Source organism: Haliotis rufescens, unplaced genomic scaffold (assembly GCF_023055435.1).
Source record: "Haliotis rufescens isolate VD_foot unplaced genomic scaffold, xgHalRufe1.0.p SCAF_7, whole genome shotgun sequence".
Lineage (NCBI taxonomy): Eukaryota > Metazoa > Mollusca > Gastropoda > Lepetellida > Haliotidae > Haliotis > Haliotis rufescens.
Window position 1 is genome coordinate 33,916,317 of NW_025964361.1, and position 24,177 is coordinate 33,940,493.

Here is a 24,177-nt window from a genome sequence, read left to right on the forward strand (position 1 = left end):
AAACTTATTGGCAATTTTCCCGAAAGTTACAAAAAATCGATTATACGTTTTTCAAAGTGTTTCAGCATACATAAAACACGCTGGGTTTAATCAACTGGATGTACAACCGAAATAAAATCTTGAGAAAGAATCATTTTGCATTGTTTTCAAATGAACCTCCTGTAGGCATCTAATCGCCAGCACACTAAGTCAGCGATCTAATCCACTCAACCACCGAGACTTCCACAAAAATGGAAATCCGACAACTTGTTATCTAGATCACGAACTTTGTCTACCCCTCTGATAAGTGAAACCTTAACTCCCATGGTGGAAAACATTGAAACAACAAGTGAACAACATTGCAATGGCAGTATATAAAATAATAGCAGTGGTAATGGCAATAATTTCGGTGATAATAATATTCACCTTACAACAACAATGGTCAAGGTTCCAAAATAAGCCAAGGCTGGATATCCGGGGAGAAAATATTATCTTCACAAAACCGCTGGTCTTGATGACATGTGAGATGAGAGAGTCATGCACTAGCACACTTACATAATCGAAATACCTTCTAGAAAGTCCACACCACGCTGAATTAGTCTATAGCTGTTCTAGAATATTCCAGATTACACTTGACTCCAAAAGCATAAAAATATAGTAACTTCCACACCATTGCTTATAAGATAGTAATAATTTCCTGACAGCTAATTATTGTTTAAAAATATATGATATGTTACTTCACTGCCATATAACACTATGCATACACAATGCCTTTGAGAAAGTGGTCAAATGTAACTCAACCAAAAAAGTACAAGAATTTGTACTTTACTAAGAAAGTGTAATCCCAGTTAACAAGTTGTTACATTTGACCAGTTTCTAAAAGGCATTGTGTATTCACGCCGTCTACACCATGCAGGGGAATGTGTATTTGGATCAATGGTTTCTATTGATTGCAAGTGTAATTCAGTTAAGTATGTGTTGCATGTCTTGCATGAAAGTGAAAAGATACAATCCATATAATAGCCTTAAATGCAGTCGACCTTACATAATTTCCAGAGACATTAATTGTTATGTATATCAATACTTTCTGGATCTAATGACAAAGTAAAAGACGTTTGCAGTCTATCTAACGAATTAACTGCCAAGGTCGTTGAGTCTGCTTCCGGTATCCCAAAGACGTCGACGTAGCAATGGTCACAAGAAAGGGCGAAGGCCAAACAATATCATTCATTTACAAGATTTGTTGCCTCATCGCCAGGCGCCATTAGTGCACAAAAAAAGTACACGATGATACTCTGTATCACTACAAAATTGAACAACTCAAGCAACTTTTGCTGATTGGTGGATCAACGTAGAACAAGAGCCCTCAGTTTCGACTGGAGAGTCCTTGATATCCTTTTGAGACGTTTTGCCAAACTAGAAACAGACTCCACTAAATCAGAAAAAAACTGCATATTCTTCAATTTGAAATTTGCAAATTTTATGCCTTAGATTTAAGCAACATTCTCAGACGAGAATCAGTTTCACAGAATGTCCCACATTATTTTCAAAATTTAATAATCACCCACAATTTCATTTTCCTATACAAACAAACCATTTCATTTAGGTTGTTCAATTATGGAACGTGTTGCAGAACCTGATAATGACAGCTGATGATGTAATTTCCATTTGTGGCTGCCAAAACACATCATACTGCCACCAACATGGAGGCCATATAATCACAGGAAACTTTTGTATTGTTGACAATAACTATCGTCGTTTATTCAAAAATGATGATTAAGTGAAACAAGGGTAATTTGGCCAAACAACTGAAGCTTCAGGTAAATCGATGATTTGATATCGTTCAATAACCATCAAACAGCCAATTTATTTCCACTGATTTACCCACCTGAACTCGGAATAAAGAAGGCCAGCGAGACTGCATCACTTTTTAATCTATACATAAATATTAAGAGTGACAAACCACTGTCCACAAGACTGTGTGACAAGAGGGATTACCTCAACTTTCCAATAGTCAACTTTCCCTTCATGTCGAGCAATATTCCTACAGGTCTAGCCTTTGGTGTCTCGTCTACATATACTTTTGCTGTGCAATCGAGCATGGCCTTTCCACCAAGTCATTTGCTCTAAAGTTTCTTGGTTGAGGTCACAACATTGAAGGCCTCAGTAAAGCTTTCAAACCATTTTATGGTAGACCTGTGATATTTCCCCCAAAATTGAGGCCTGCATATTCATCTTTTGTTCTGCTGGTTACTTCGAGGACCTTTCTTACCACACTTACTCACGGGTGCAGCATTTTTGTCATGTTATTAAGTCATGTCTTTGAATGAGTCCTAAATGATTATAACACTGTACCTCATGTTTTATTGAATCCGTCTTATAGGGAGAGGGGCGGTCGGGTAGCCTTGTGGTTAAAGCGTTCGCTCGTCACGCCGAAGACCCGGGTTCGATTCCCGACATGGGTACAATGTGTGAAGCCCATTTCTGGTGTCCCCCGCCGTGATATTGCTGGAATATTGCTAAAAGCGGCTTAAAACCATACTCACTCACTCACTCTTATAGGTAGAAATATCAATGTTTAGGATATTAGGACACAAGTTTCACTGATATCGAAAACACCACAATTAACCGACATACACAGAAAAGGTCCTCTGAATGTGTCCCATATAACAGTATAAACATAGTCTTAATTTTGAAGGTTATTTATCAAATTTGAAAGAATGCCATTGGCGTAATTGTTTTACATTTAGATGATATATGTCGATTTAAGTAGGTTGATGGCAATGTATCCAACACAATATAATAATATACACGTTATGTGGTTTCAAAAGACATCGGTGACGATTATTACTATTTGTTTTTGTGCCCTCTATTTGATAAAACAGGACGTAGATTTCTTAACTCAAATTTTCATAAAACTGAAGTTCTGTTCTGGTGGAGCACCTCACTTATAGTTGGTGTGTTTGCCTTACATAATGACCGCATTGACTTGAACGCAATGGCAAACACATATTAAACATTTACATACATTCGAGTTTTGTTTGTAGTAAGTAACAATGTCTGTCAATGATTCACCAAGGATTATTCTCTTTCCTTGAAATTGGGGAAACTTTGCTCAGTATATTTTTGTGTATGATGTATTGTTACGTGTATTTACCAAAAGTAAGAATCTACTTTTTCACTTCATTAGATTTCACGCATTGAACATCTCCACTGATCCGTCTCGTCCATGTGGAGATCCACTTAGATTGTTAGGTAGCTTGTCACATTCATAAAGAAGAGTAACAGATTTGTGATTAAATAAATGGACGCGACAAAACCATTTCCATGTTCATAATGAATCTCTGCCAAAAGCAGAGTCGATTATACGATTCCGACTATAATAGATACATTTACCTTGGCTAAATTCGAAAATTCAACGATAACTGGTGTCTGACTTAAAGGGGCGTACAACATCAACTATTCGGTTGTAAAACATTCGCGTATGTTAAAGTATGAGTTGTATTAAAGGAAGATGTGCTTATAGAAATAATTACTTGTTTGTTCACAAATCAGTTTCATGTACTTGTATATTTCTGTATTAAATTCTGAGTAAATGAAAAATGGCATTTTTTCACCTGAGAAACAGCCTGAGCAATATAGATCCACTGCAAAACACAATCAATAATGAATACGACAGGTGTATACAGTGGCTAATTGAAATGTACTTCGCATGTAATAATCAATAACAATTGTAACAAATGTACGTGTAGGTACAACAGCTGGAACCGTGGTCTCAGTATTTAAATTGAAATAATTATATTTCAACGAGAAACGCCAGGGACAGATGCTTGTTTGCACTTAATGCCCGCGCTTAGATGAAACTAAATCAGACAATGCTGCAAGGGATCTCTGTTTTTGACTTCATCCGGATTCCACTGCCTGTATCTAGGACAATTGCTCATTTGAGCTTCTGAAAGCCGTGGCAAATTCAAGCTTCGAGATAAAGGTACATAATTCTATAATAAGGTCCAAGTTGGAGACCAAGGTTCGAGATAGTAAGCATTTTTTATCTCCAATTCGAGAAAATTGGTCAAATCAAAATAATAGGTATTTATATTGTAAGACGAAATGGATATTGGAATATTCCAGATAATGAATTTCGAGATAAAGGGGTCTGACTGTACGAGTGACTGAAATGTGTTCTCGGGCAGAAGCCATGTTTGGCTGATTCATCGAACCAGGCGGTTCATGGAACAAATGATATTTCATAATTACCTGCTAATAAAAATGACATAAACTATCTATTTGTTACAGAAAAATGACACAAAACTCATTCCAATGATTAGTTATTTGTTATGTTTGTTTCCTATGCTTGTATTGAAATGAAATATTTATTCTCACTGTTCCAACGTCAAGATGTTAGGAACAGGGATGTTTACAAACTGTTTTTGAAACAAACAGAAATATCTGATTGTACGATTCCGACTATAAAATGAGCATGTGTTAAAACATCTTGTTCAAATAGTGATGGTACCAGGTGTCTGTGAAAAGGTGAGGGTATCTTGCCCAAAAGGTGGCACTCACCACAAGCACATGTAAAGTCAATTGTTCACCTAAAAAGAACACGGGAACTTAGGGTATAAGTCAAGATAGGGAATTCGATCGGACATCATTTTAGTCACAGATGCGTCAAAATTGGAAGTGTCCTTCATATGTCTATCATAAAACGTTTTGAAAGTTTACTGAGGCCTTGAGTGTTGTAACCTTGATCAAACAACTGTAGAGCAAGATTCGTATGATGCCTTTTAAAATCTTGGTTGAAAGAGCATGCTGGATTGTACCTCAAACGTTGTGAAAAGAAAACACCAAAGGCTGGAGCTGCAGGAATATTGCTCGAAATAAAGGGAAAGTTGACTTTTAGAAGGTTAAGGTTATCCCTCTTGTCATACAGTCCCGTGGAAAGTGTTTTGTCACTCTGAATCTTTTATTCATCTAAATATGAAACAGATGAGGCGGCCTCACTGGTCTCCTTTACTTCTATTTCTCGGTCAGGTGGGTAAATCATTGGAAGGGAATTGGCTAGTTGACGGGTATTAACCGATATCAAATCATCGATATACCTGTGAAATTCCGATTCTTATGCATCAGAACAATTGCTGCCGTTGGGGATGCCGACTTCTGGCCTAAATGTGTTACCCCCAAGTGGTACACAGATGTTATCAATGGGCCATCTTTTTCATTTTATCTTCCCTTCACTAACCCGCGAAGTGAGCTGACCCGGACGGTCCAACCTTTAACTGACGGCGCATGTGGTGTGCGCGATACGAGCACAACATGTTACTATGACGCCTATAGACAGTTAACCAGTATAACCTTCAGCTCTAACGGCAACGGTCACGCTGGTGTGTAGATAGTACATCTTTTCGCCTAAACAATGATTTATCTATTGTCATGTCCGGAAATATATGTTCCGTGATTCAATGATACACCAGGGATAACCACGACTGATTATATTGTATAGTTGACCACTAGATAGCCGTTCGGAGCGAGGCGGTAAGATCAGTTGATCGTTCATTCAAGGTCGCTTTGTTAACGTTTTGCAATCGGTACTGAAAGTGTTGCCCTTGATGTTGGAATATCACTCTTTTAAAAAGGAGGTAGATTTTCATTGTACACGTTTCCATATCTATGTTGTAGTATCGCCAAGCAGACGACATCACATGCATGCATTTCAGTACAGCGGCAAGGGACCGCCTCCGTGGTCTAGTGGTAGAGCGTCCGCCCGGAGAGCGGAAGGTCCGGGGTTCGTTCCCCGACCGCTCCATACCAAAAGACGTTAAAAGATGGTACTTGTTGTTACCCTGTCTGGCGCTCGGCATTAAGGGGCTAAAACAAGGACTGGTCGGCTCGGAGTCAGTATACTGTGTCTGAGTGGGGTATTCATGTTAAACTGCGGCATGGTATCTCAGTGAGCTAGCACTATAAATCGGCATCAGTCCGGACTAGTACAAGCAGCATACATTACTTACATAAGTTACTTAGATCTTCGTAAGATCAAAATAGATCCAAATTAAACTGAGATTAAATAAAGGAATCATTTCAGTAATATGTATACTGACTGAAAATGTAAGACAATGGTATAGATCCGAAAACTAGACCGGAAGCGACAGGTTGGGCCGTCGCTAATGTCATTTCAAAAGGAGAGTTATTGCCCTTTGGAACAAAAAGATCGCCCGTTAGGTGCAGCATTTCACATATTGTTTTCTCATTAAACTTTAGATGGCATTTGCTTTTATTATTGAATTATTGTCCTGAACCACTAAAGATAGATATGCAACTATATATATGGTCTCCACGTTTTGTAACAAAAGCCCATGGATCAAGGAATGAAGTTTTCCCTAATTTTGTAATGTGGGATAGTGGAGTACAATGTTGAAAAATAAAATGTTTTGATAGAATTTAATTTGGTTCTTTTTCTAAGATTGTAACAAAGTCAAGCAACTTTTAACAGTTTTTGAGAATTAACATGGTATTTATTCCAACTGTCTCACATACTTTCTGTGAACATGATGAAAGTCCTTGGTAGTATTGAGAATTATGGTTAATGTTTGAGACAATGAATTTGGTGGTACACTGGCGGGACCCAGCAATATGTCTCACTTTGCACGGTTTTTGTGGAGTTTTGGAATCAAGAACAAAAGAGGATTGGACATGTCTTCAGGTTTTAGTGTGAAGTCAAATGTTGATAGTACTGTATGGTATAGATATGCATGTTTTTGGCAGGTTTCCTCCTCAGTTGACATACTGGCCTTATATGTGGCATAATGTGCTGTGTCAGTTTTACCAGTACAATCAGGGCGAACCGGGATTCAAACCCACGATCTTGAAGTCATGGCACGCAACCTTGCAAAGCGCATTGCCGCACCTTTAACACGTTTAAAACCTGCAACACGTTGGGATTCCTCCAACTTTAAGCAGACACGCCGTGATATGACTGGAATACTGTATAGACACTTTCAATGTTATAATGACACACTGTGATGTTTCTGGGTGATTGACAGTGGAAACGTAACTGAACATCACATGTCAGACAGTGGTTTCAGAGATGCGGGTACGTATTTTGGGCCTCGTGGTACAAGGTGCCGCAATTCGGTTTTCAAAGTTGTGTGCCATAAATCTATTATCGTGGGTTTGAATCCCGGTTCGCCCTGATCATGTTTCCAGGTTTGTCATTCCTGTGCTCGAGGGCTTCATCAGAATGATAAACGTTAAAGAGGTGCATCAGTTCGGGGTTCCCTCCCACGCCAAGCAGACACGCCGTGATATAACTGACGTACTGTTTAATGCGGCGTTAATCCCATCACTCACAGCTCTTTGCTTTGTTATCAAGTGTATCAAGTTTATTTACTATTTCCGATCAATATTTGTTAGTGTTAGGATTGAATAACACCTCGCTTGGTCTAGATGCAGCTCACACGATCGCCTCATTGGAGACAAGTGTAAACTTTAAGACGGAACTTTTTGCAGTTTCGGTGATACAAAAGATCATCATATACCGATCAATGATATGAGGTATTTTGCATGTGCGATAACGCACATGGAGACGGTCATATCACAGAGGGTGTAATACCAGATTCGTATTACACCCTATGCACGGCTGATATGGCATGTCAATGCATTTTAAATGTAATGTCGACATCGCCAGTGTGATAATAAAGTAGAGTTACGTCCCTTGCTCGTCTGCTCAGCTAGCTTTCCCGTGACAATGAATTCCAAACAAGGTGAAAATGTTTTGCATTTCACTTGGAAATGGGTATATTTTATGCCTTCGGCCCTCGGGTTGATATGGGGTGTGGTATGAAAACTGCCTTATTCTAACCTCTGAAGTATCTGAACACACAATGCCATTTATAAAATGGTCAAATGTAACAAATGTTATATTTGGGATAACACTTGCTTAGTAAAGTACAGATTCTTGTATTATTGGTGGGTTGAGTGGCATCCGGGATTCGAAACCACATTGCTAGAGTGCGGCACCTAATCCAGAGATCTAACCCGCTCAGCCACCGAATCTTCCACAAAAATGAAAGTCTGACAACTGGTAGTCTAGAGTACCTCTTAAGTATCGCTTTTTACTTGTTTTGTCAACTGTATGTTGATATCAGAAACCCATTTCTCAATAAATACTTTTTTCTTGATCCCCATATTCAATTCTTTTTACCTCAGTGTAATTATAATAAATCTACCCATGTGTATTCAATCCTAGGATTTCGATGCTGTCTTGATATTTTGTCTACCTGTATTCTTGACAAATGAAAACACTCTGTACTTTGTTTGTTTGTTGTTTACGCTGCTGTCAGTAGTATTCCTGCCCTATCACGGCGACAAGTAAATGATCGAGACTGGACCAGACAATCCAATGATTGATATTATGAGCAACGGTCAACGCCGTCGAGATTCCCTATTTTGATTTGCACTAAATGTTCCCGTGTTTTTGACGTGTCGTCAACAATTGACTTGCCTTTGCATGTGCTTATGGCGGGTGAGACCGGTTGGGCAGGATTAGCTAACCTTTTCGCGAACACATGGTGTCATCACTATTTGATAGTAATTCCAACAACGGGTTTGTCGCGGTTTATTAAATAAAACACCGTTCTGAACAATGTCGGTCACTATAAGCCACGGGTGATTGAGAGAGTGACGCCATCACCAACATATAATTCGTTTTTATACAATAGAGATATGGCGTCCCCAGTGTCATGAACAAAGATTGACTGACCAGACCATTTAATCGGTTATCAACATAAATCGGTCTCACGGTTTTAACAGACAAGAAACGGATATTTATCAAACGTTTATTGATAAAAAACTGGGTTGTGTAGAATGATCACAGTGCATCAACACAATACTCTCGCGATACTAAATACCACAAATAAAATTTACAATCTAACCAAAATATTAAAACATTCGGCATAATTTCAGAATAAATACATGTACCTACGTTCCCCATTTTAGGTTTAGGCACAGTTAATTCACAAATATATAAAGGGTTGTGCCAGAGTCAATATAGTATTCATGTCATCACGAGAATATCATGTTGAGGGACGTCAAACATCTCAACAACGTCGACAGGTGCACTCCTGGGGCAACCACAGGTAGTTGTAGTTGAGGCCTCCTGTGTAACCGCTGGGGAGGGTGTCGCCACCGGCACACCACGATAGGAACCACACCCTGACGTAGTGGGTGCGGTTGCAGCGGTAAGTCTGGCACGTGCACTGCTGGCTGTACGGGTTTCTGAAAGGAAGGCACTTGTTTTACCTTTGATGTTTTCATGCATCCCATTGTTTAACCGAAATCGGAATCACCAGAAGCCCTCATTAACTGAAGAAGCTTACTATTACGTTGGGACCGACTGACCATGTTCACTGGGCTGTGGACTACGATAGCTATGAGTAATAACTGTGCAGGCGCCAACGTAGCATTTCACAGATTCTCCAAGAACATTTACGTTGGGAATTCATCACATGTTTTTTGCAGCGATGACAGCTCTATGACTACTGTAACAACTGTTTCACTTTACCGTACAGTTTCAGTGCTTATAAAGTATAACTCCTCTCCTCAGAAACTCATAATTTAAATGGCACCCGTTGAAATATTGAATACAGTGTACAGGTTTGAAGACGTTAGGTGTTTAAACATTCCAGTTACATCAAGACTGTGCTTCTCCCGTTGTCCCGTTTGCGACAATCGAATAAAGGTCTATCTGAGGCTAAACGTTAACCACTTGGCTACCGCACCCACGCTTCAGCTGTCCAGACTTACCCGGGGCACGTGACGTAGCGCACCTGCTGGATGTTCCAGAACAGCACCCAACAGACTTTATAGAAGCGTCTGAGGAACACCTGTTTAGAGGGGCACGGCTCACAGCTTTTAGGGACAGCGGGTACTGCAGCTCTCTTACTCCTGGAAATATTTCATTACAAATGTAAAACCTTCAAGCGTAAATTCTCCCTACATAACACACACGGACGGTTTTCCACCCCCTGTAAGTACGACTAAAAATGTAGTTCCGTCTTTGCTAAACCTTAAAAAATATAAACAAAAGTAACCAAAAATATTTGATGTCACTAAAATTCTTTAGTATAAATTTGGATATGATTATATACAAAATCAACTTCATCAAAAAATAAATTTCAAATCAATGAGACGGTTGTTCGAAGCGAAAGAATACACGCAATTCAAGTAACAAAATGGCGCCTTGCGAAACGTAAAGTATCGACTGACAAATCAGAAGAGAAATTCACAGTTTAATACAAATCATTTTCAACAAAAAAACAAACGGTAAGAATCGGTATTAACTACATAAATGATCATCTGTCATTATATGACTTGTCAACGTTGAACTGACGTAAATCAACAGTTTGTGTACGAGCTGTCTCGTGTAGGCCAACATAGTTCCGTCAACGTGTTATGTTCACTGCAGTGAAATATCAGGTGTTATGTTCACTGCAGTGAAATATCAAGTGTTATGTTCACTGCAATGAAAATATCACTTTACGGATACATATGTTCATGAGACAACATGTCGTGACATTCCACAGATTGAAATACGGATACGTATGTTTATGAGACAACATATTGTGACAATCCCTCATCTTCATGCCATGCCAAGGTCATAGTGTGGGGTGGCATTGCACATCATGTTGACAATAAATGTGCTAAGAATGTGTTCAGTCCGTGCAGATAAATACATTTCCGGATTAACGAATGAAGGGTTTTAAGAAATGTCCCACTACAATAGTGAGTGAGTTGAGTTTAACGCCGCTTTTAACATTATTCTAGTAATATCACGGCGTGTCAGCTTAACGTGGGAGGAAAGCCAGAAGTGATGCAAGTCTTAGACGTTTACCACTTCGTTCTAACCCACGAGTACGGGTATGGTGCTGACAAACCTAGAAAGATAATTAGGGCGAACCGGGATTCGAACCCACAATCATAGGTTTCTGGCGTGCCCAAGGGACGCAACTCTGCACAGCGAATCGCGGCGCCTTAGACGACTGGGCCACTCGTGCTCCCTACAGTGGAGAGGAACCTCCAATTCGAAGACCGGAGACCTTCAAGTTGAAAACACAGTAGGTCAATGTCCAAATTACCATGGAACACATAAGCAGTGCAACGTTTGCAAGTATTCACATTTATTATCTTGATCATGATGTCTATCACTGGATTGTCTGGTCCAGTCTCGATTATTTACAGATCTCCGTCATATAGCTGAAATATTGCTGAATGCGGCGTTAAGCAACAAACAAATAAACAAACAAAACCTACCTGGCCGTGAGGGCGGCTGGAAGCTACACATCAGTATCTGACTCGTCGGGGCATTTACTGCTGCTTTCAACCTTGCGGACAACTCTAAGAGAAGACTCGTCTAGACTGAAATATCAAATACCCACATGGTAAATCAAAATGGTCACCAAACGCAAATAGTCACAACTGCTGTTGCTGAATAAACGCGACACACCCCTTTCCGTGTTCATAAGAAATATCTGCTAAAGCAGAGTCGATTGTACGATTCCGACTATTTCATGAGCAGGCGCTTAAGAGTAACTATCAAATAGTGATGAAACCAGGTATCCTGCCTTACCGGTGGCACCCGTTACAAATACATGCAAAGGTAAGTCAATTGTTCACCTGAAAAACAACACGGGAGCATATGGTACGAGTCAAAATGGGGAAGTGCATCGGACAACATGTGGTTCAGAACAAGTGGGTTCAGCAATAACACTGTTGATAGTACAGTAAACTACGGTTATAACGAACACGCTTATAACGAACTGACGGATATAACGAACTTACTTTTTTGGTCTCGACTATTTGCTGTAGTTATGATGTATATATGCTTATATCGAACTACGGTTATTACGAACTATAATTAGTAATTTGAGTTCGTTATAACCGTAGTTTACTGTAATAGCATGTATTTAATGTATTTCATCATATGGGTCAACCTATTAATTTTACGGTATTTTACGGTAAACGGTATTTTAATTTTGAATAACGTCTCCTGTGAACAAATGCAGAGATTCTGCTGCATATAAGTAAAGATAAACGTTTAAGAAATATCTTCGTCTTGTAACACAGTGGAGCGCAGTTTTAAAGTTTCGGCCCAAACATGTCTTTTTGTAGTTGACTCAGCATATATCAATGCTACTGAGCTTATGATGAAACTTGGGGACATCGACCCAATTCTAATGGTTTCAGTCCTACTTGACAACGGTATAAGGATCTTTACCGAAACGTCGCCTTAAAAGGTAATTTAAGAAGTTGTTATCCATAACTTGTGTCCACTTTGCAAATCACATCAGGGGACACAAAGAACGTGTTTCACAGGTTTTACAATAATGGGAATCGACCTTTAACCACATCCCGCCCAAGCACCGAGAATATCACAGAACCTGATCATAAACACATAACAACTGTTCAAAAGGTAGATTTGCTAGATTTCAGTAAACAGGCAACAACTCACTCTTGGTCGATGCTGGCGTACGCCTTACTGAGGGCATCACTGTCACCTCCAAGTTGGCTATCACTCTCCTTCCAGCTCGGGGGACAATCCGACTGCACCAGGACCACGCCCAGCAACGCCACGACCACTAGACTCAGCTGGAGGCACAGACAAGACAAGACAATACAAATGACTACAGGAATATATACAATAAAGCAAAAGAGTTTTAGTTGATGGTGGCTAAAGTGACACTATAAATGATGGCCAATACTTGAAGAAATAAACACGAGCATCGGATTCAGAGAGGAGACGGAAAAGACATCATAAATGATAGCAAATACCTACAGCAATATATACAGGAGCATCAGACTCAACTGGAAGACCGAAATGACACTACAAATGGTTGAAAAACACCAACACGAATATCAAACAGAGCCGAGACGGAAATAACACTACAAATTATGGGAAATACCGGAAGGAACATATACACAAGTATCACACTCAACTAGGAGACGGAAATAACACTACAAATTATGGAAATACCGGTAGGAATATCTACACGAGCATCAGACTCTGATAGCAGACGGAAATAACACTAAAAATAATGGCAAATACCGGAAGGAACAAATACACAAGTATCACACTCAATTAGGAGACGGAAATAACACTACAAATTATGGTTAATACCTATAGGAACATATACACAAGCATCACACTCAACTAGGAGACGGAAATAACACTACAAATTATGGCAAATACCGGTAGGAATATCTACACGAGCATCAGACTCTGATAGCAGACGGAAATGACACTATAATGAAGGCAAATGCATACAGGAATATGGACACGAGTATCAGACTGAGCTAGGAGACGGAAATAACACTACAAATTATACTAAATACCAGTAGGAACATATACACAAGTATCACACTCAATTAGGAGACGTAAATAACACTACAAATTATACTAAATACCAGTAGGAACATATACACAAGTATCACACTCAATTAGGAGACGGAAATAACACTACAAATTATACTAAATACCAGTAGGAACATATACACAAGTATCACACTCAATTAGGAGACGTAAATGACACTTCAAATTATGGCAAATACCGGTAGGAACATATACACAAGTATCACACTCAACTAGGAGACGTAAATGACACTACAAATTATGGCAAATACCGGAAGGAACAAATACACAAGTATCACACTCAATTAGGAGACGTAAATAACACTACAAATTATACTTAATACCAGTAGGAACATATACACAAGTATCACACTCAATTAGGAGACGGAAATAACACTACAAATTATGGGAAATACCGGTAGGAACATATACACAAGTATCACACTCAATTAGGAGACGTAAATGACACTACAAATTATGGCAAATACCGGAAGGAACAAATACACAAGTATCACACTCAATTAGGAGACGTAAATGACACTACAAATTATGGCAAATACCGGTAGGAACATATACACAAGTATCACACTCAACTAGGAGACGTAAATGACACTACAAATTATGGTTAATACCTTTAGGAACATATACACAAGTATCACACTCAACTAGGAGACGGAAATAACACTACAAATTATGGGAAATACCTATAGGAACATATACACAAGTATCACACTCAATTAAGAGACGTAAATGACACTACAAATTATGGCAAATACCGGTAGGAACATATACACAAGTATCACACTCAACTAGGAGACGTAAATGACACTACAAATTATGGTTAATACCTTTAGGAACATATACACAAGTATCACACTCAACTAGGAGACGGAAATAACACTACAAATTATGGGAAATACCGGTAGGAACATATACACAAGCATCACACTCAACTAGGAGACGGAAATAACACTACAAATTATGGCAAATACCGGTAGGAATATCTACACGAGCATCAGACTCTGATAGGAGACGGAAATGACACTATAATGAAGGCAAATACATACAGGAATATGGACACGAGTATCAGACTGAGCTAGGAGACGGAAATAACACTACAAAGTATACTAAATACCAGTAGGAACATATACACAAGTATCACACTCAACTAGGAGACGGAAATAACACTACAAATTATGGTAAATGTCGGAAGGAACAAATACACAAGTATCACACTCAATTAGGAGACGGAAATAACTCTACAAATTATGGTTAATACCTATAGGAACATATACACAAGCATCACACTCAACTAGGAGACGGAAATAACACTACAAATTATGGCAAATACCGGTAGGAATATCTACACGAGCATCAGACTCTGATAGCAGACGGAAATGACACTATAATGAAGGCAAATACATACAGGAATATGGACACGAGTATCAGACTGAGCTATAAATGATGGCAGATACATACACGAATATCAGACTGAGCTAGGAGACGGAAATGACACCACAGATGATGGCAAATACCTGCAGGAATTATACACGAGCATCAGCTCGGAATTTCTTTTTGCTTCCGCAAATGAAAAAACATGCATTGATCATGCGTGAGAATATATATTGATATCAACAATTCGATAACATTTTTTTAAATTAATTATTTTCCGAGGGATAAAGACATCTCGAGAACTCTCGTTTATCGTCATAAAAGTATTAGTCATTCATCAAGCTAACCTACGTAAAAGGTTTCAAAATGAAAACGAAATTTCAAAGAAACAAATACTACTCACCACTTTCATGATGAACGTCTTTGGAAATGTCAGCGAAGAATACAGGATTCCTCCGGATAAATCGAAAGGGGAAGAGCGTCTCTATATATAGCGCTAACTTCAAGGACAAAATCAAAATCGAACCAGTCAGGAACCATTTCCTCCTAGCGTTTCCGCAATAAAGCACATATGTCCTGTTCCATTTAACCACTGGTGAGAAACGATACTGACCTGGTATTGACAACAAATGACAAATTCGTGTATGTTTCCCGTCGCTTTATGAACGGTGTCCTCTAGTTATATTACTCCAGTGGAAACTCGTTGTAAACGTATCACTGCTACAACGGATGCTCATACTTAAAACTGATGTTCAAAAGTGTTTTATAAGTGTTGTTTTATTGACACATTTTTAACGTTGATGTAGATTATCCTGTCAGTGAAAGAAGATTTCTGTCAAAAACTAAACCGAGGAGCAAACGAAACTATACCTCTCAGTTGGTTTTATCATATGTTTGAAGTTATATATATTTCAAGTTAGCGATATTGTACATCAAAATGAACTGTACTGGCGCTATTTCAAGACTCAAAGCATACTTTCACATGGTTATCGCCGAGAGGGCATACGTGCATTCAGATGCACAATCCTTTGAAGCAAATGTTGTTGTGCCCTCTGATAATGATGCGCAACGATTCTGTCACGGTATTTCCAGCACCTCGCGCCCTGAATGCAGGCCTGTGTCCGTCCATCATGAAATTGAGGTCCTACAGGGGTTAATCAAGCATTGTGTACAAGAATATTTAAATCTTTATTTGTTGCATGACATAGAATCGACTCTGATTTTGGCAGGTCTTTCTCATGAATATGGAAAGGATTTTGTCGTTCTTAGTTTAGGTACCCCCAGAACGTGAATCTTAGTAAACTTGGGATACAACTACGACTGTACGTATACCCAAGGCAGAGATACGACTAATACTGTTCACATGGCAGAGATACGACTACGACAGTAACCATGGAAGAGATACGACTACGACTGTAACCATGGAAGAGATACGACTACGACTACTTTCAGGGCAGAGACACAACTACGACTACATCCACGGCAGAGATACGACTACGACTACATCCATGGCAGATATACAATAACGACTACACCCATGGCAGAGATACGACTACGACTACATCCACGGTAGAGATACAACTACGACTGTACCCATTTCGGAGATATGAATACGATTGCACCCATGGCAGAGAAACAACTACGACTTCACTAATGGCAGAGGTAAGACTACGACTGCACCCATGACAGAGAAACAACTTCGACTACATCCATGGCAGAGTTACGACTACGACTGCATCCATGGCAGAGATACGACTACGACTGTACCCATAGCAGAGATACGACTACGGCTGTACCCATGGCAGAGATACGACTACGACTGCATCCATGGCAGAGATACGACTACGACTGTACCCATGGCAGAGTTACCACTACGACTGTACCCATTTCGGAGATATGAATACGACTGCACCAATGGCAGAGATACGCTTACGACTGCACCCATGGCAGAGATACGCTTACGACTGCACCCATGGCAGAGATACGACTACGACTGCACCCATGGCAGAGATACAACTACGACTGCACCCATGGCAGAGTTACAACTACGACTGCATCCATGGCAGAGTTACAACTACGACTGCACCCATGGCAGAGATACGACTACGACTGCACCCATGGCAGAGTTACAACTACGACTGCATCCATGGCAGAGATACGACTACGACTGCATCCATGGCAAAGTTACAACTACGACTGCACCCAAGGCAGAGATACAACTACGACTGCACCCATGGCAGAGATACAACTACGACTGCACCCATGGCAGAGTTACAACTACGACTGCACCCATGGCAGAGTTACAACTACGACTGCATCCATGGCAGAGTTACAACTACGACTGCATCCATGGCAGAGTTACAACTACGACTGCATCCATGGCAGAGGTACAACTACGACTGCACCCATGGCAGAGAAACAACTACGACTGCATCCATGGCAGAGTTACAACTACGACTGCACCCATGGCAGAGATACGACTACGACTGCACCCATGGCAGAGTTTCAACTACGACTGCATCCATGGCAGAGGTACAACTACAAATTGTAACCATAGCAGAGATACGACTTAGACTGTACCCATGGCAGAGATGCGACTACGACTACTTCCAGGACAGAGATACTACTACGACTACATCCACGGCCGTGATACGACTACGACTACAACCATGATAGAGACACAACTACGACTACATCCACGGCAGAGATACTAGTACGACTACATCCGTGGCAGATATACAATTACGACTACATCCATGGCAGAGATACGACTACGACTACATCCACGGCAGAGATACGACTACGACTACATCCACGGCCTTGATACGACTACGACAACACCCATGACAGAGACACCACTACGACTACATCCACGGCAGAGATACGACTACGACTACATCCATGGCAGATCTACAACTACGACTGCGCCCATGGCAGAGAAACAACTTCGACTACATCCATGGCAGAGATACGACTACGACTGCACCCATGGCAGAGATACAACTACGATTGTAACCATAGCAGTGATACGACTATGACTGTACCAATTGCAGAGATGCGACTTACGACTGTACAAATGGCAGAGATACAACTACGACTAGCTGGGTCTAGCCGTCTACTAGCTGAGCCTGATGCTCGTGTGTATATCCCTGTAGATATTTGCAATCATTATGTGTCATATCCGTCTCCCAGCTGATTCTGCTGCTCATGTATATATTCCTGTAGATATTTGCCATCACTTGTAGTGTCATTTCCGTCTCCTTTCAGAGTCTCTCGTGTATATATTGCTGTAGGTATTTGTCATCATTTATGGTGTCATTTCGTTCTCCTTGCTGAGTCTGATATTCCTATAGGTATTTAAAAATTTATCTCAATATACCAAATGTAAATATCACCCTAACCTCGTCAGATTAAACATGACTTTTCGAGAAACATTTAATTATATGTAGGCAGCCTTATGGCCAGCAGCTTGTCTAATAAATGCTCGCAAATATTGAGTTTGTTCATGCGTCCAACGTAATCTTTTTTTATTACCTTGTTTACAGTGTTTAACAGCCCCTCCCTGAAGCATATGTTTTAATAAAAGGGGTGGTTCTTGAGATGTCACGGATGGGAAACGAGTTGGTGTGTGTGTGTGTGTGTGTGTGTGTGTGTGTGTGTGTGTGTGTGTTCAGAATCAGAATCATTTGAAAATGTATGATTAAAACGATTATTTTTCAATTTTGAGACATGATAACTTAATAACTTAATCGTGAAAATGTTGACATCCGGGAGATACTCATTTCTGAATGTTCTAAACAGCTGGAGCTTTCGAGTATGTCAATACGACTGGGTATTTTTCACTGTTGTATTAGTAGTATTGTTATACTACGATGGAGATGCTGATCACTTTCACGGACGATGAGAGCTGTCATGTTATAGAATTGACTTTAAGAGTAGATTACCTCAAATGTTGGTTTTGTTTTGTTAGAATAATGTCCCGAACTGTTCGAACACACACACACATACATTCCAAAAGCATTGTTGTTCCTCTCCTTTTAGGCACCTTGGTGTAAAATATATAATGCGCCAGGTTTAAGACAGGACATATCTGTATTATTTACGTGTAAAATGCATGTGCTGACGAAAAGAAGCAATTCTCCTCTCCCCTTTCACTCCTAGCAAAATAATGGATGATTCTCAACTGTTTCTGAAAGATTTCACAAAGCTTTTCTGCATCCATTTTGAATCGTAAGTTGTAGAAAAGTCGCAAAATGGACCATAATGATAATTGAGAAGTACGCTTATATTCCCGACAGAACCAGGTGTATATGTCCGATGGAAGTTTAAAGTCCCGACAGTAACAGGTCTATATATCCGGCCGATGGAAGTATATAGATCTAGTCCCGACAGAACCAGGTCTATATATCCGGCCGATGGAAGTCTATAGTCCCGACAGAACCAGGTCTATATATCCGGTCGATGGAAGTCTATAGTCCCGACAGAAACAGGTCTATATATCCGGCCGATAGAAGTCTATAGTCCCGACAGAAACAGGTCTATATATCCGGTCGATGGAAGTCTATAGTCCCGACAGAACCAGGTCTATATATCCGGCCGATGGAAGTCTATAGTCCCGACAGAACCATGTCTATATATCCTGCCGATGGAAGTCTATAGTCCCGACAGAAACAGGTCTATATATCCGGCCGATGGAAGTCTATAGTCCCGACAGAAACAGGTCTATATATCCGGTCGATGGAAGTCTATAGTCCCGACAAAACCAGGTCTATATATCCGGCCGATGGAAGTCTAAAGTCCCGACAGAATCAGGTCGATATATCTGATGTAAGTTTCTAGTGCCGACAGCACCAGGTCTTTATATGGGATGTAAGTTTCTAGTGCCGACAAAACCAGGTCTCTATATCCGATGGAAGTTTCTAGTGCCGACAGAACCAGGTCTCTATATCCGATGGAAGTTTCTAGTGCCGACAGAACCAGGTCTCTATATCCGATGGAAGTTTCTAGTGCCGACAGAACCAGGTCTCTATATCCGATGTACATTTATAGCCCTGAGAGAACCAGGTCTATTTGTCCGATGGAAGTCTATAGTCCGATAGAACCAGGTCTATATATCCGATGGAAGTCTATAGTCCTGACAGAACCAGGTCTATTTGTCCGATGGAAGTCTATAGTCCCAGCAGAACCAGATCTATTTGTCCGATGGAAGTCTATAGTCCCGACAGAACCAGGTCGACATATCCGGCCGATGGAAGTCTATAGTTCCGACAGAACCAGGTCGATATATCCGATGAAAGTCTACAGTCCCGACAGAACCAGGTCTATATATCCGATAGAAATCTATAGTCCCGGCAGAACCAGGTATATTTGTCCGATGGAAGTCTATAGTCCCGACAGAACCAGACCTACATATCCGGCCGATGGAAGTCTATAGTCCCGACAGAACCAGGTCGATATATCCGATGGAAGTCTATAGTCCCGACAGAACCAGGTCTATATATCTGATGGAAGTCTATAGTCCTGACAGAACCAGGTCTATATATCTGATTGAAGTCTATAGTCGCGACAGAACCAAGTCTATATATCTGATGGAAGTCTATGGTCCCGACAGAACCAGGTCGATATATCCGATGGAAGTCTATAGTCCCGACAGAACCAGGTCTATATATCTGATGGAAGTCTATAGTCCCGACAGAACCAGCTCTCAATATCCGATGGAAGTTTATAGTCCCGACAGAACCAGCTCTCAATATCCGATGGAAGTCTATAGTCCCGACAGAACCAGGTCTATATATCCGATGGAAGTCTATAGTCCCGACAGAACCAGACCTACATATCCGGCCGATGGAAGTCTATAGTCCCGACAGAACCAGGTCGATATATCCGATGGAAGTCTATAGTCCCGACAGAACCAGGTCTATATATCTGATGGAAGTCTATAGTCCCGACAGAACCAGGTCTTTATATCTGATTGAAGTCTATAGTCGCGACAGAACCAGGTCTATATATCTGATGGAAGTCTATAGTCCCGACAGAACCAGGTCTATATATCTGATGGAAGTCTATAGTCCCGACAGAAACAGGTCTATATATCCGATGGAGGTCTACAGTCCCGACAGAACCAGGTCTATATATCCGATGGAAGCATATAGTCCCGACAGAAACAGGTCTATATATCCGATGGAAGTCTATAGTCCCGACAGAACCAGGTCTATATATCCGATGGAAGTCTATAGTCCTGACAGAACCAGGTCTATATATCCGATGAAAGTCAATAGTCCCGACAGAACCAGGTCTATATATCCGATGGAAGTCTATAGTCCCGACAGAACCAGGTCTATATATCCGATGGAAGTCTATAGTCCTGACAGAACCAGGTCCCTATATCCGATGTAAGTTTCCAGGGCCGACAGAAGCAGGTCTATATATCCGATGTAAGTTTATAGTACCGACAGAACCCGGTCTATATATCGATGGAAGTCTATAGTTCCGACAGAACCAGGTCTCTATATCTGATGGAAGTCTCTTGTCAATTATATTATTTCTGAATATTGAGAAGGCCATGGGCCTATTTTAACGTGTACAATAGAATACACATCAATAACCATGGTAACTGTTCAATTTCTTCAAGTCGTGAGTGCTTTCTCAGATTTATACCTCATATATCCGATGTACATTTATAGCCCTGACAGAACCAGGTCTCTATATCCGATGTAAGTTTCCAGTGCCGACATAACCAGGTCTATATATCCGATGTAAGTTTCTAGTGCCGACAAAACCAGGTCTCTATATCCGATGGAAGTTTCTAGTCCCAACAGAACCAGGTCTCTATATCCGATGGAAGTTTCTAGTGCCTACAGAACCAGGTCTCTATATCCGATGGAAGTTTCTAGTGCCGACAGAACCAGGTCTCTATATCCGATGGAAGTTTCTAGTGCCGACAGAACCAGGTCTCTATATCCGATGGAAGTTTCTAGTCCCAACAGAACCAGGTCTCTATATCCGATGGAAGTTTCTAGTGCCGACAGAACCAGGTCTCTATATCCGATGGAAGTTTCTAGGCCCAACAGAACCAGGTCTCTATATCCGATGGAAGTCTATAGTCCCGACAGAACCAGGTCTATATCCGATGGAAGTCTATAGTCCCGACAGAACCAGGTCTATATATCTGATGGAAGTCTATAGTCCCGACAGAACCAGGTCTATATATCCGGCCGATGGAAGTCTAAAGTCCCGACAGAATCAGGTCGATATATCTGATGGAAGTGTATAGTCCCGACAGAACCAGGTCTATATATCCGATGTAAGTTTCTAGTGCCGACAGCACCAGGTCTTTATATGGGATGTAAGTTTCTAGTGCCGACAGAACCAGGTCTCTATATCCGATGTAAGTTTCTAGTCCCGACAGAACCAGGTCTATATATCTGATGGAAGTCTATAGTCCAGAAAGAACCAAGTCGATATATCCGATGTAAGTCTATAGTCCCGACAGAACCAGATCTATATATATCCGGCCGATGGAAGTCTATAGTCCCGACAGAAACAGGCCTATATATCCGGTCGATGGAAGTCTATAGTCCCGACAGAACCAGGTCTATATATCCGGCCGATGGAAGTCTAAAGTCCCGACAGAATCAGGTTGATATATCCGATGGAAGTGTATAGTCCCGACAGAACCAGGTCTATATATCTGATGGAAGTCTATAGTCCAGATAGTACCAGGTCGATATATGCGATGGAAGTCTATAGTGCCGACAGAACCAGGTCTATATATCTGATAGAAGTCTATAGTCCCGACAGAAACAGGTCTATATATCCGATGGAAGTCTATAGTCCCGACAGAACCAGGTCGATATATCCGATGGAAGTCTATAGTCCCGACAGAACCAGGTCTATATATCTGATGGAAGTCTATAGTCCCGACAGAAACAGGTCTATATATCCGATGGAGGTCTACAGTCCCGACAGAACCAGGTCTATATATCCGATGGAAGCATATAGTCCCGACAGAAACAGGTCTATATATCCGATGGAAGTCTATAGTCCCGACAGAACCAGGTCTATATATCCGATGGAAGTCTATAGTCATGACAGAACCAGGTCTATATATCCGATGAAAGTCAATAGTCCCGACAGAACCAGGTCTATATATCCGATGGAAGTCTATAGTCCCGACAGAACCAGGTCTATATATCCGATGGAAGTCTATAGTCCTGACAGAACCAGGTCCCTATATCCGATGTAAGTTTCCAGGGCCGACAGAAGCAGGTCTATATATCCGATGTAAGTTTATAGTACCGACAGAACCCGGTCTATATATCGATGGAAGTCTATAGTTCCGACAGAACCAGGTCTCTATATCTGATGGAAGTCTCTTGTCAATTATATTATTTCTGAATATTGAGAAGGCCATGGGCCTATTTTAACGTGTACAATAGAATACACATCAATAACCATGGTAACTGTTCAATTTCTTCAAGTCGTGAGTGCTTTCTCAGATTTATACCTCATATATCCGATGTACATTTATAGCCCTGACAGAACCAGGTCTCTATATCCGATGTAAGTTTCCAGTGCCGACATAACCAGGTCTATATATCCGATGTAAGTTTATAGTACCGACAGAACCCGGTCTATATATCGATGGAAGTCTATAGTTCCGACAGAACCAGGTCTCTATATCTGATGGAAGTCTCTTGTCAATTATATTATTTCTGAATATTGAGAAGGCCATGGGCCTATTTTAACGTGTACAATAGAATACACATCAATAACCATGGTAACTGTTCAATTTCTTCAAGTCGTGAGTGCTTTCTCAGATTTATACCTCATATATCCGATGTACATTTATAGCCCTGACAGAACCAGGTCTCTATATCCGATGTAAGTTTCCAGTGCCGACATAACCAGGTCTATATATCCGATGTAAGTTTATAGTCCCGACAGAACCCGGTCTATATATCGATGGAGGTTTATAGTCCCGACAGAACCAGGTCTCTATATCCGATGGAAGTTTATAGTCCCGACAGAACCCGGTCTATATATCGATGGAGGTTTATAGTCCCAACAGAACCAGGTCTATATATATTCGATGTAAATGTATAGCCCTGACAGACCCAGGACAGTAACGATGTAGGAGTATAACCCTGACAGAATGTCTATATTGATTAATAAATGTCCTCGCATTTCACAACTGCACGTACGAAAGCCTCAGGTAGCACACATTTCACGAACATCACGCAGGGCCGACTCACACAGTTTTCTCACAACTGAGCATAACGTACCTGAATACCCTCCGAAATAAGGTTTTCAAAACATTGTTCTTTAAACATTTTAGGTGCTGGGCTTCTTTGAATGTTGACCATGCTTTAGTTAGGTTAGTCCACTCTGACCATGGTGTG

At 40.7% G+C, this 24,177-nt stretch overlaps 1 protein-coding gene across 1 annotated transcript; it reads right to left on the reverse strand.

Annotated features, from left to right (window-relative positions):
• Positions 1 to 9,021: 9,021 nt before the first annotated feature.
• Positions 9,022 to 15,327, reverse strand: LOC124118286. Its single transcript, XM_048387989.1, has 5 exons — positions 15,180 to 15,327; positions 12,488 to 12,624; positions 11,290 to 11,394; positions 9,784 to 9,924; positions 9,022 to 9,255 (listed from the first exon to the last, which is right to left on the reverse strand). The coding sequence occupies exons 3-5, from the start codon at positions 11,318 to 11,320 to the stop codon at positions 9,035 to 9,037; spliced, it is 393 nt and encodes a 130-aa protein (XP_048243946.1). The 5' UTR covers positions 11,321 to 11,394; positions 12,488 to 12,624; positions 15,180 to 15,327; the 3' UTR covers positions 9,022 to 9,034.
• Between the last annotated feature and the right edge of the window lie 8,850 nt (positions 15,328 to 24,177).

Excerpts from the sequence above, each read along its gene's own strand:
- LOC124118286 (XM_048387989.1), bottom strand. The coding sequence starts at position 11,320 with ATGTGTAGCTTCCAGCCGCCCTCACGGCCAG. Across the intron at positions 9,925-11,289 it reads CCAGCCGCCCTCACGGCCAG|GAGTAAGAGAGCTGCAGTAC; the intron begins GTAGGTTTTGTT and ends AAATATTTCCAG. Across the intron at positions 9,256-9,783 it reads CGCTACGTCACGTGCCCCGG|AAACCCGTACAGCCAGCAGT; the intron begins GTAAGTCTGGAC and ends CCTTCCTTTCAG.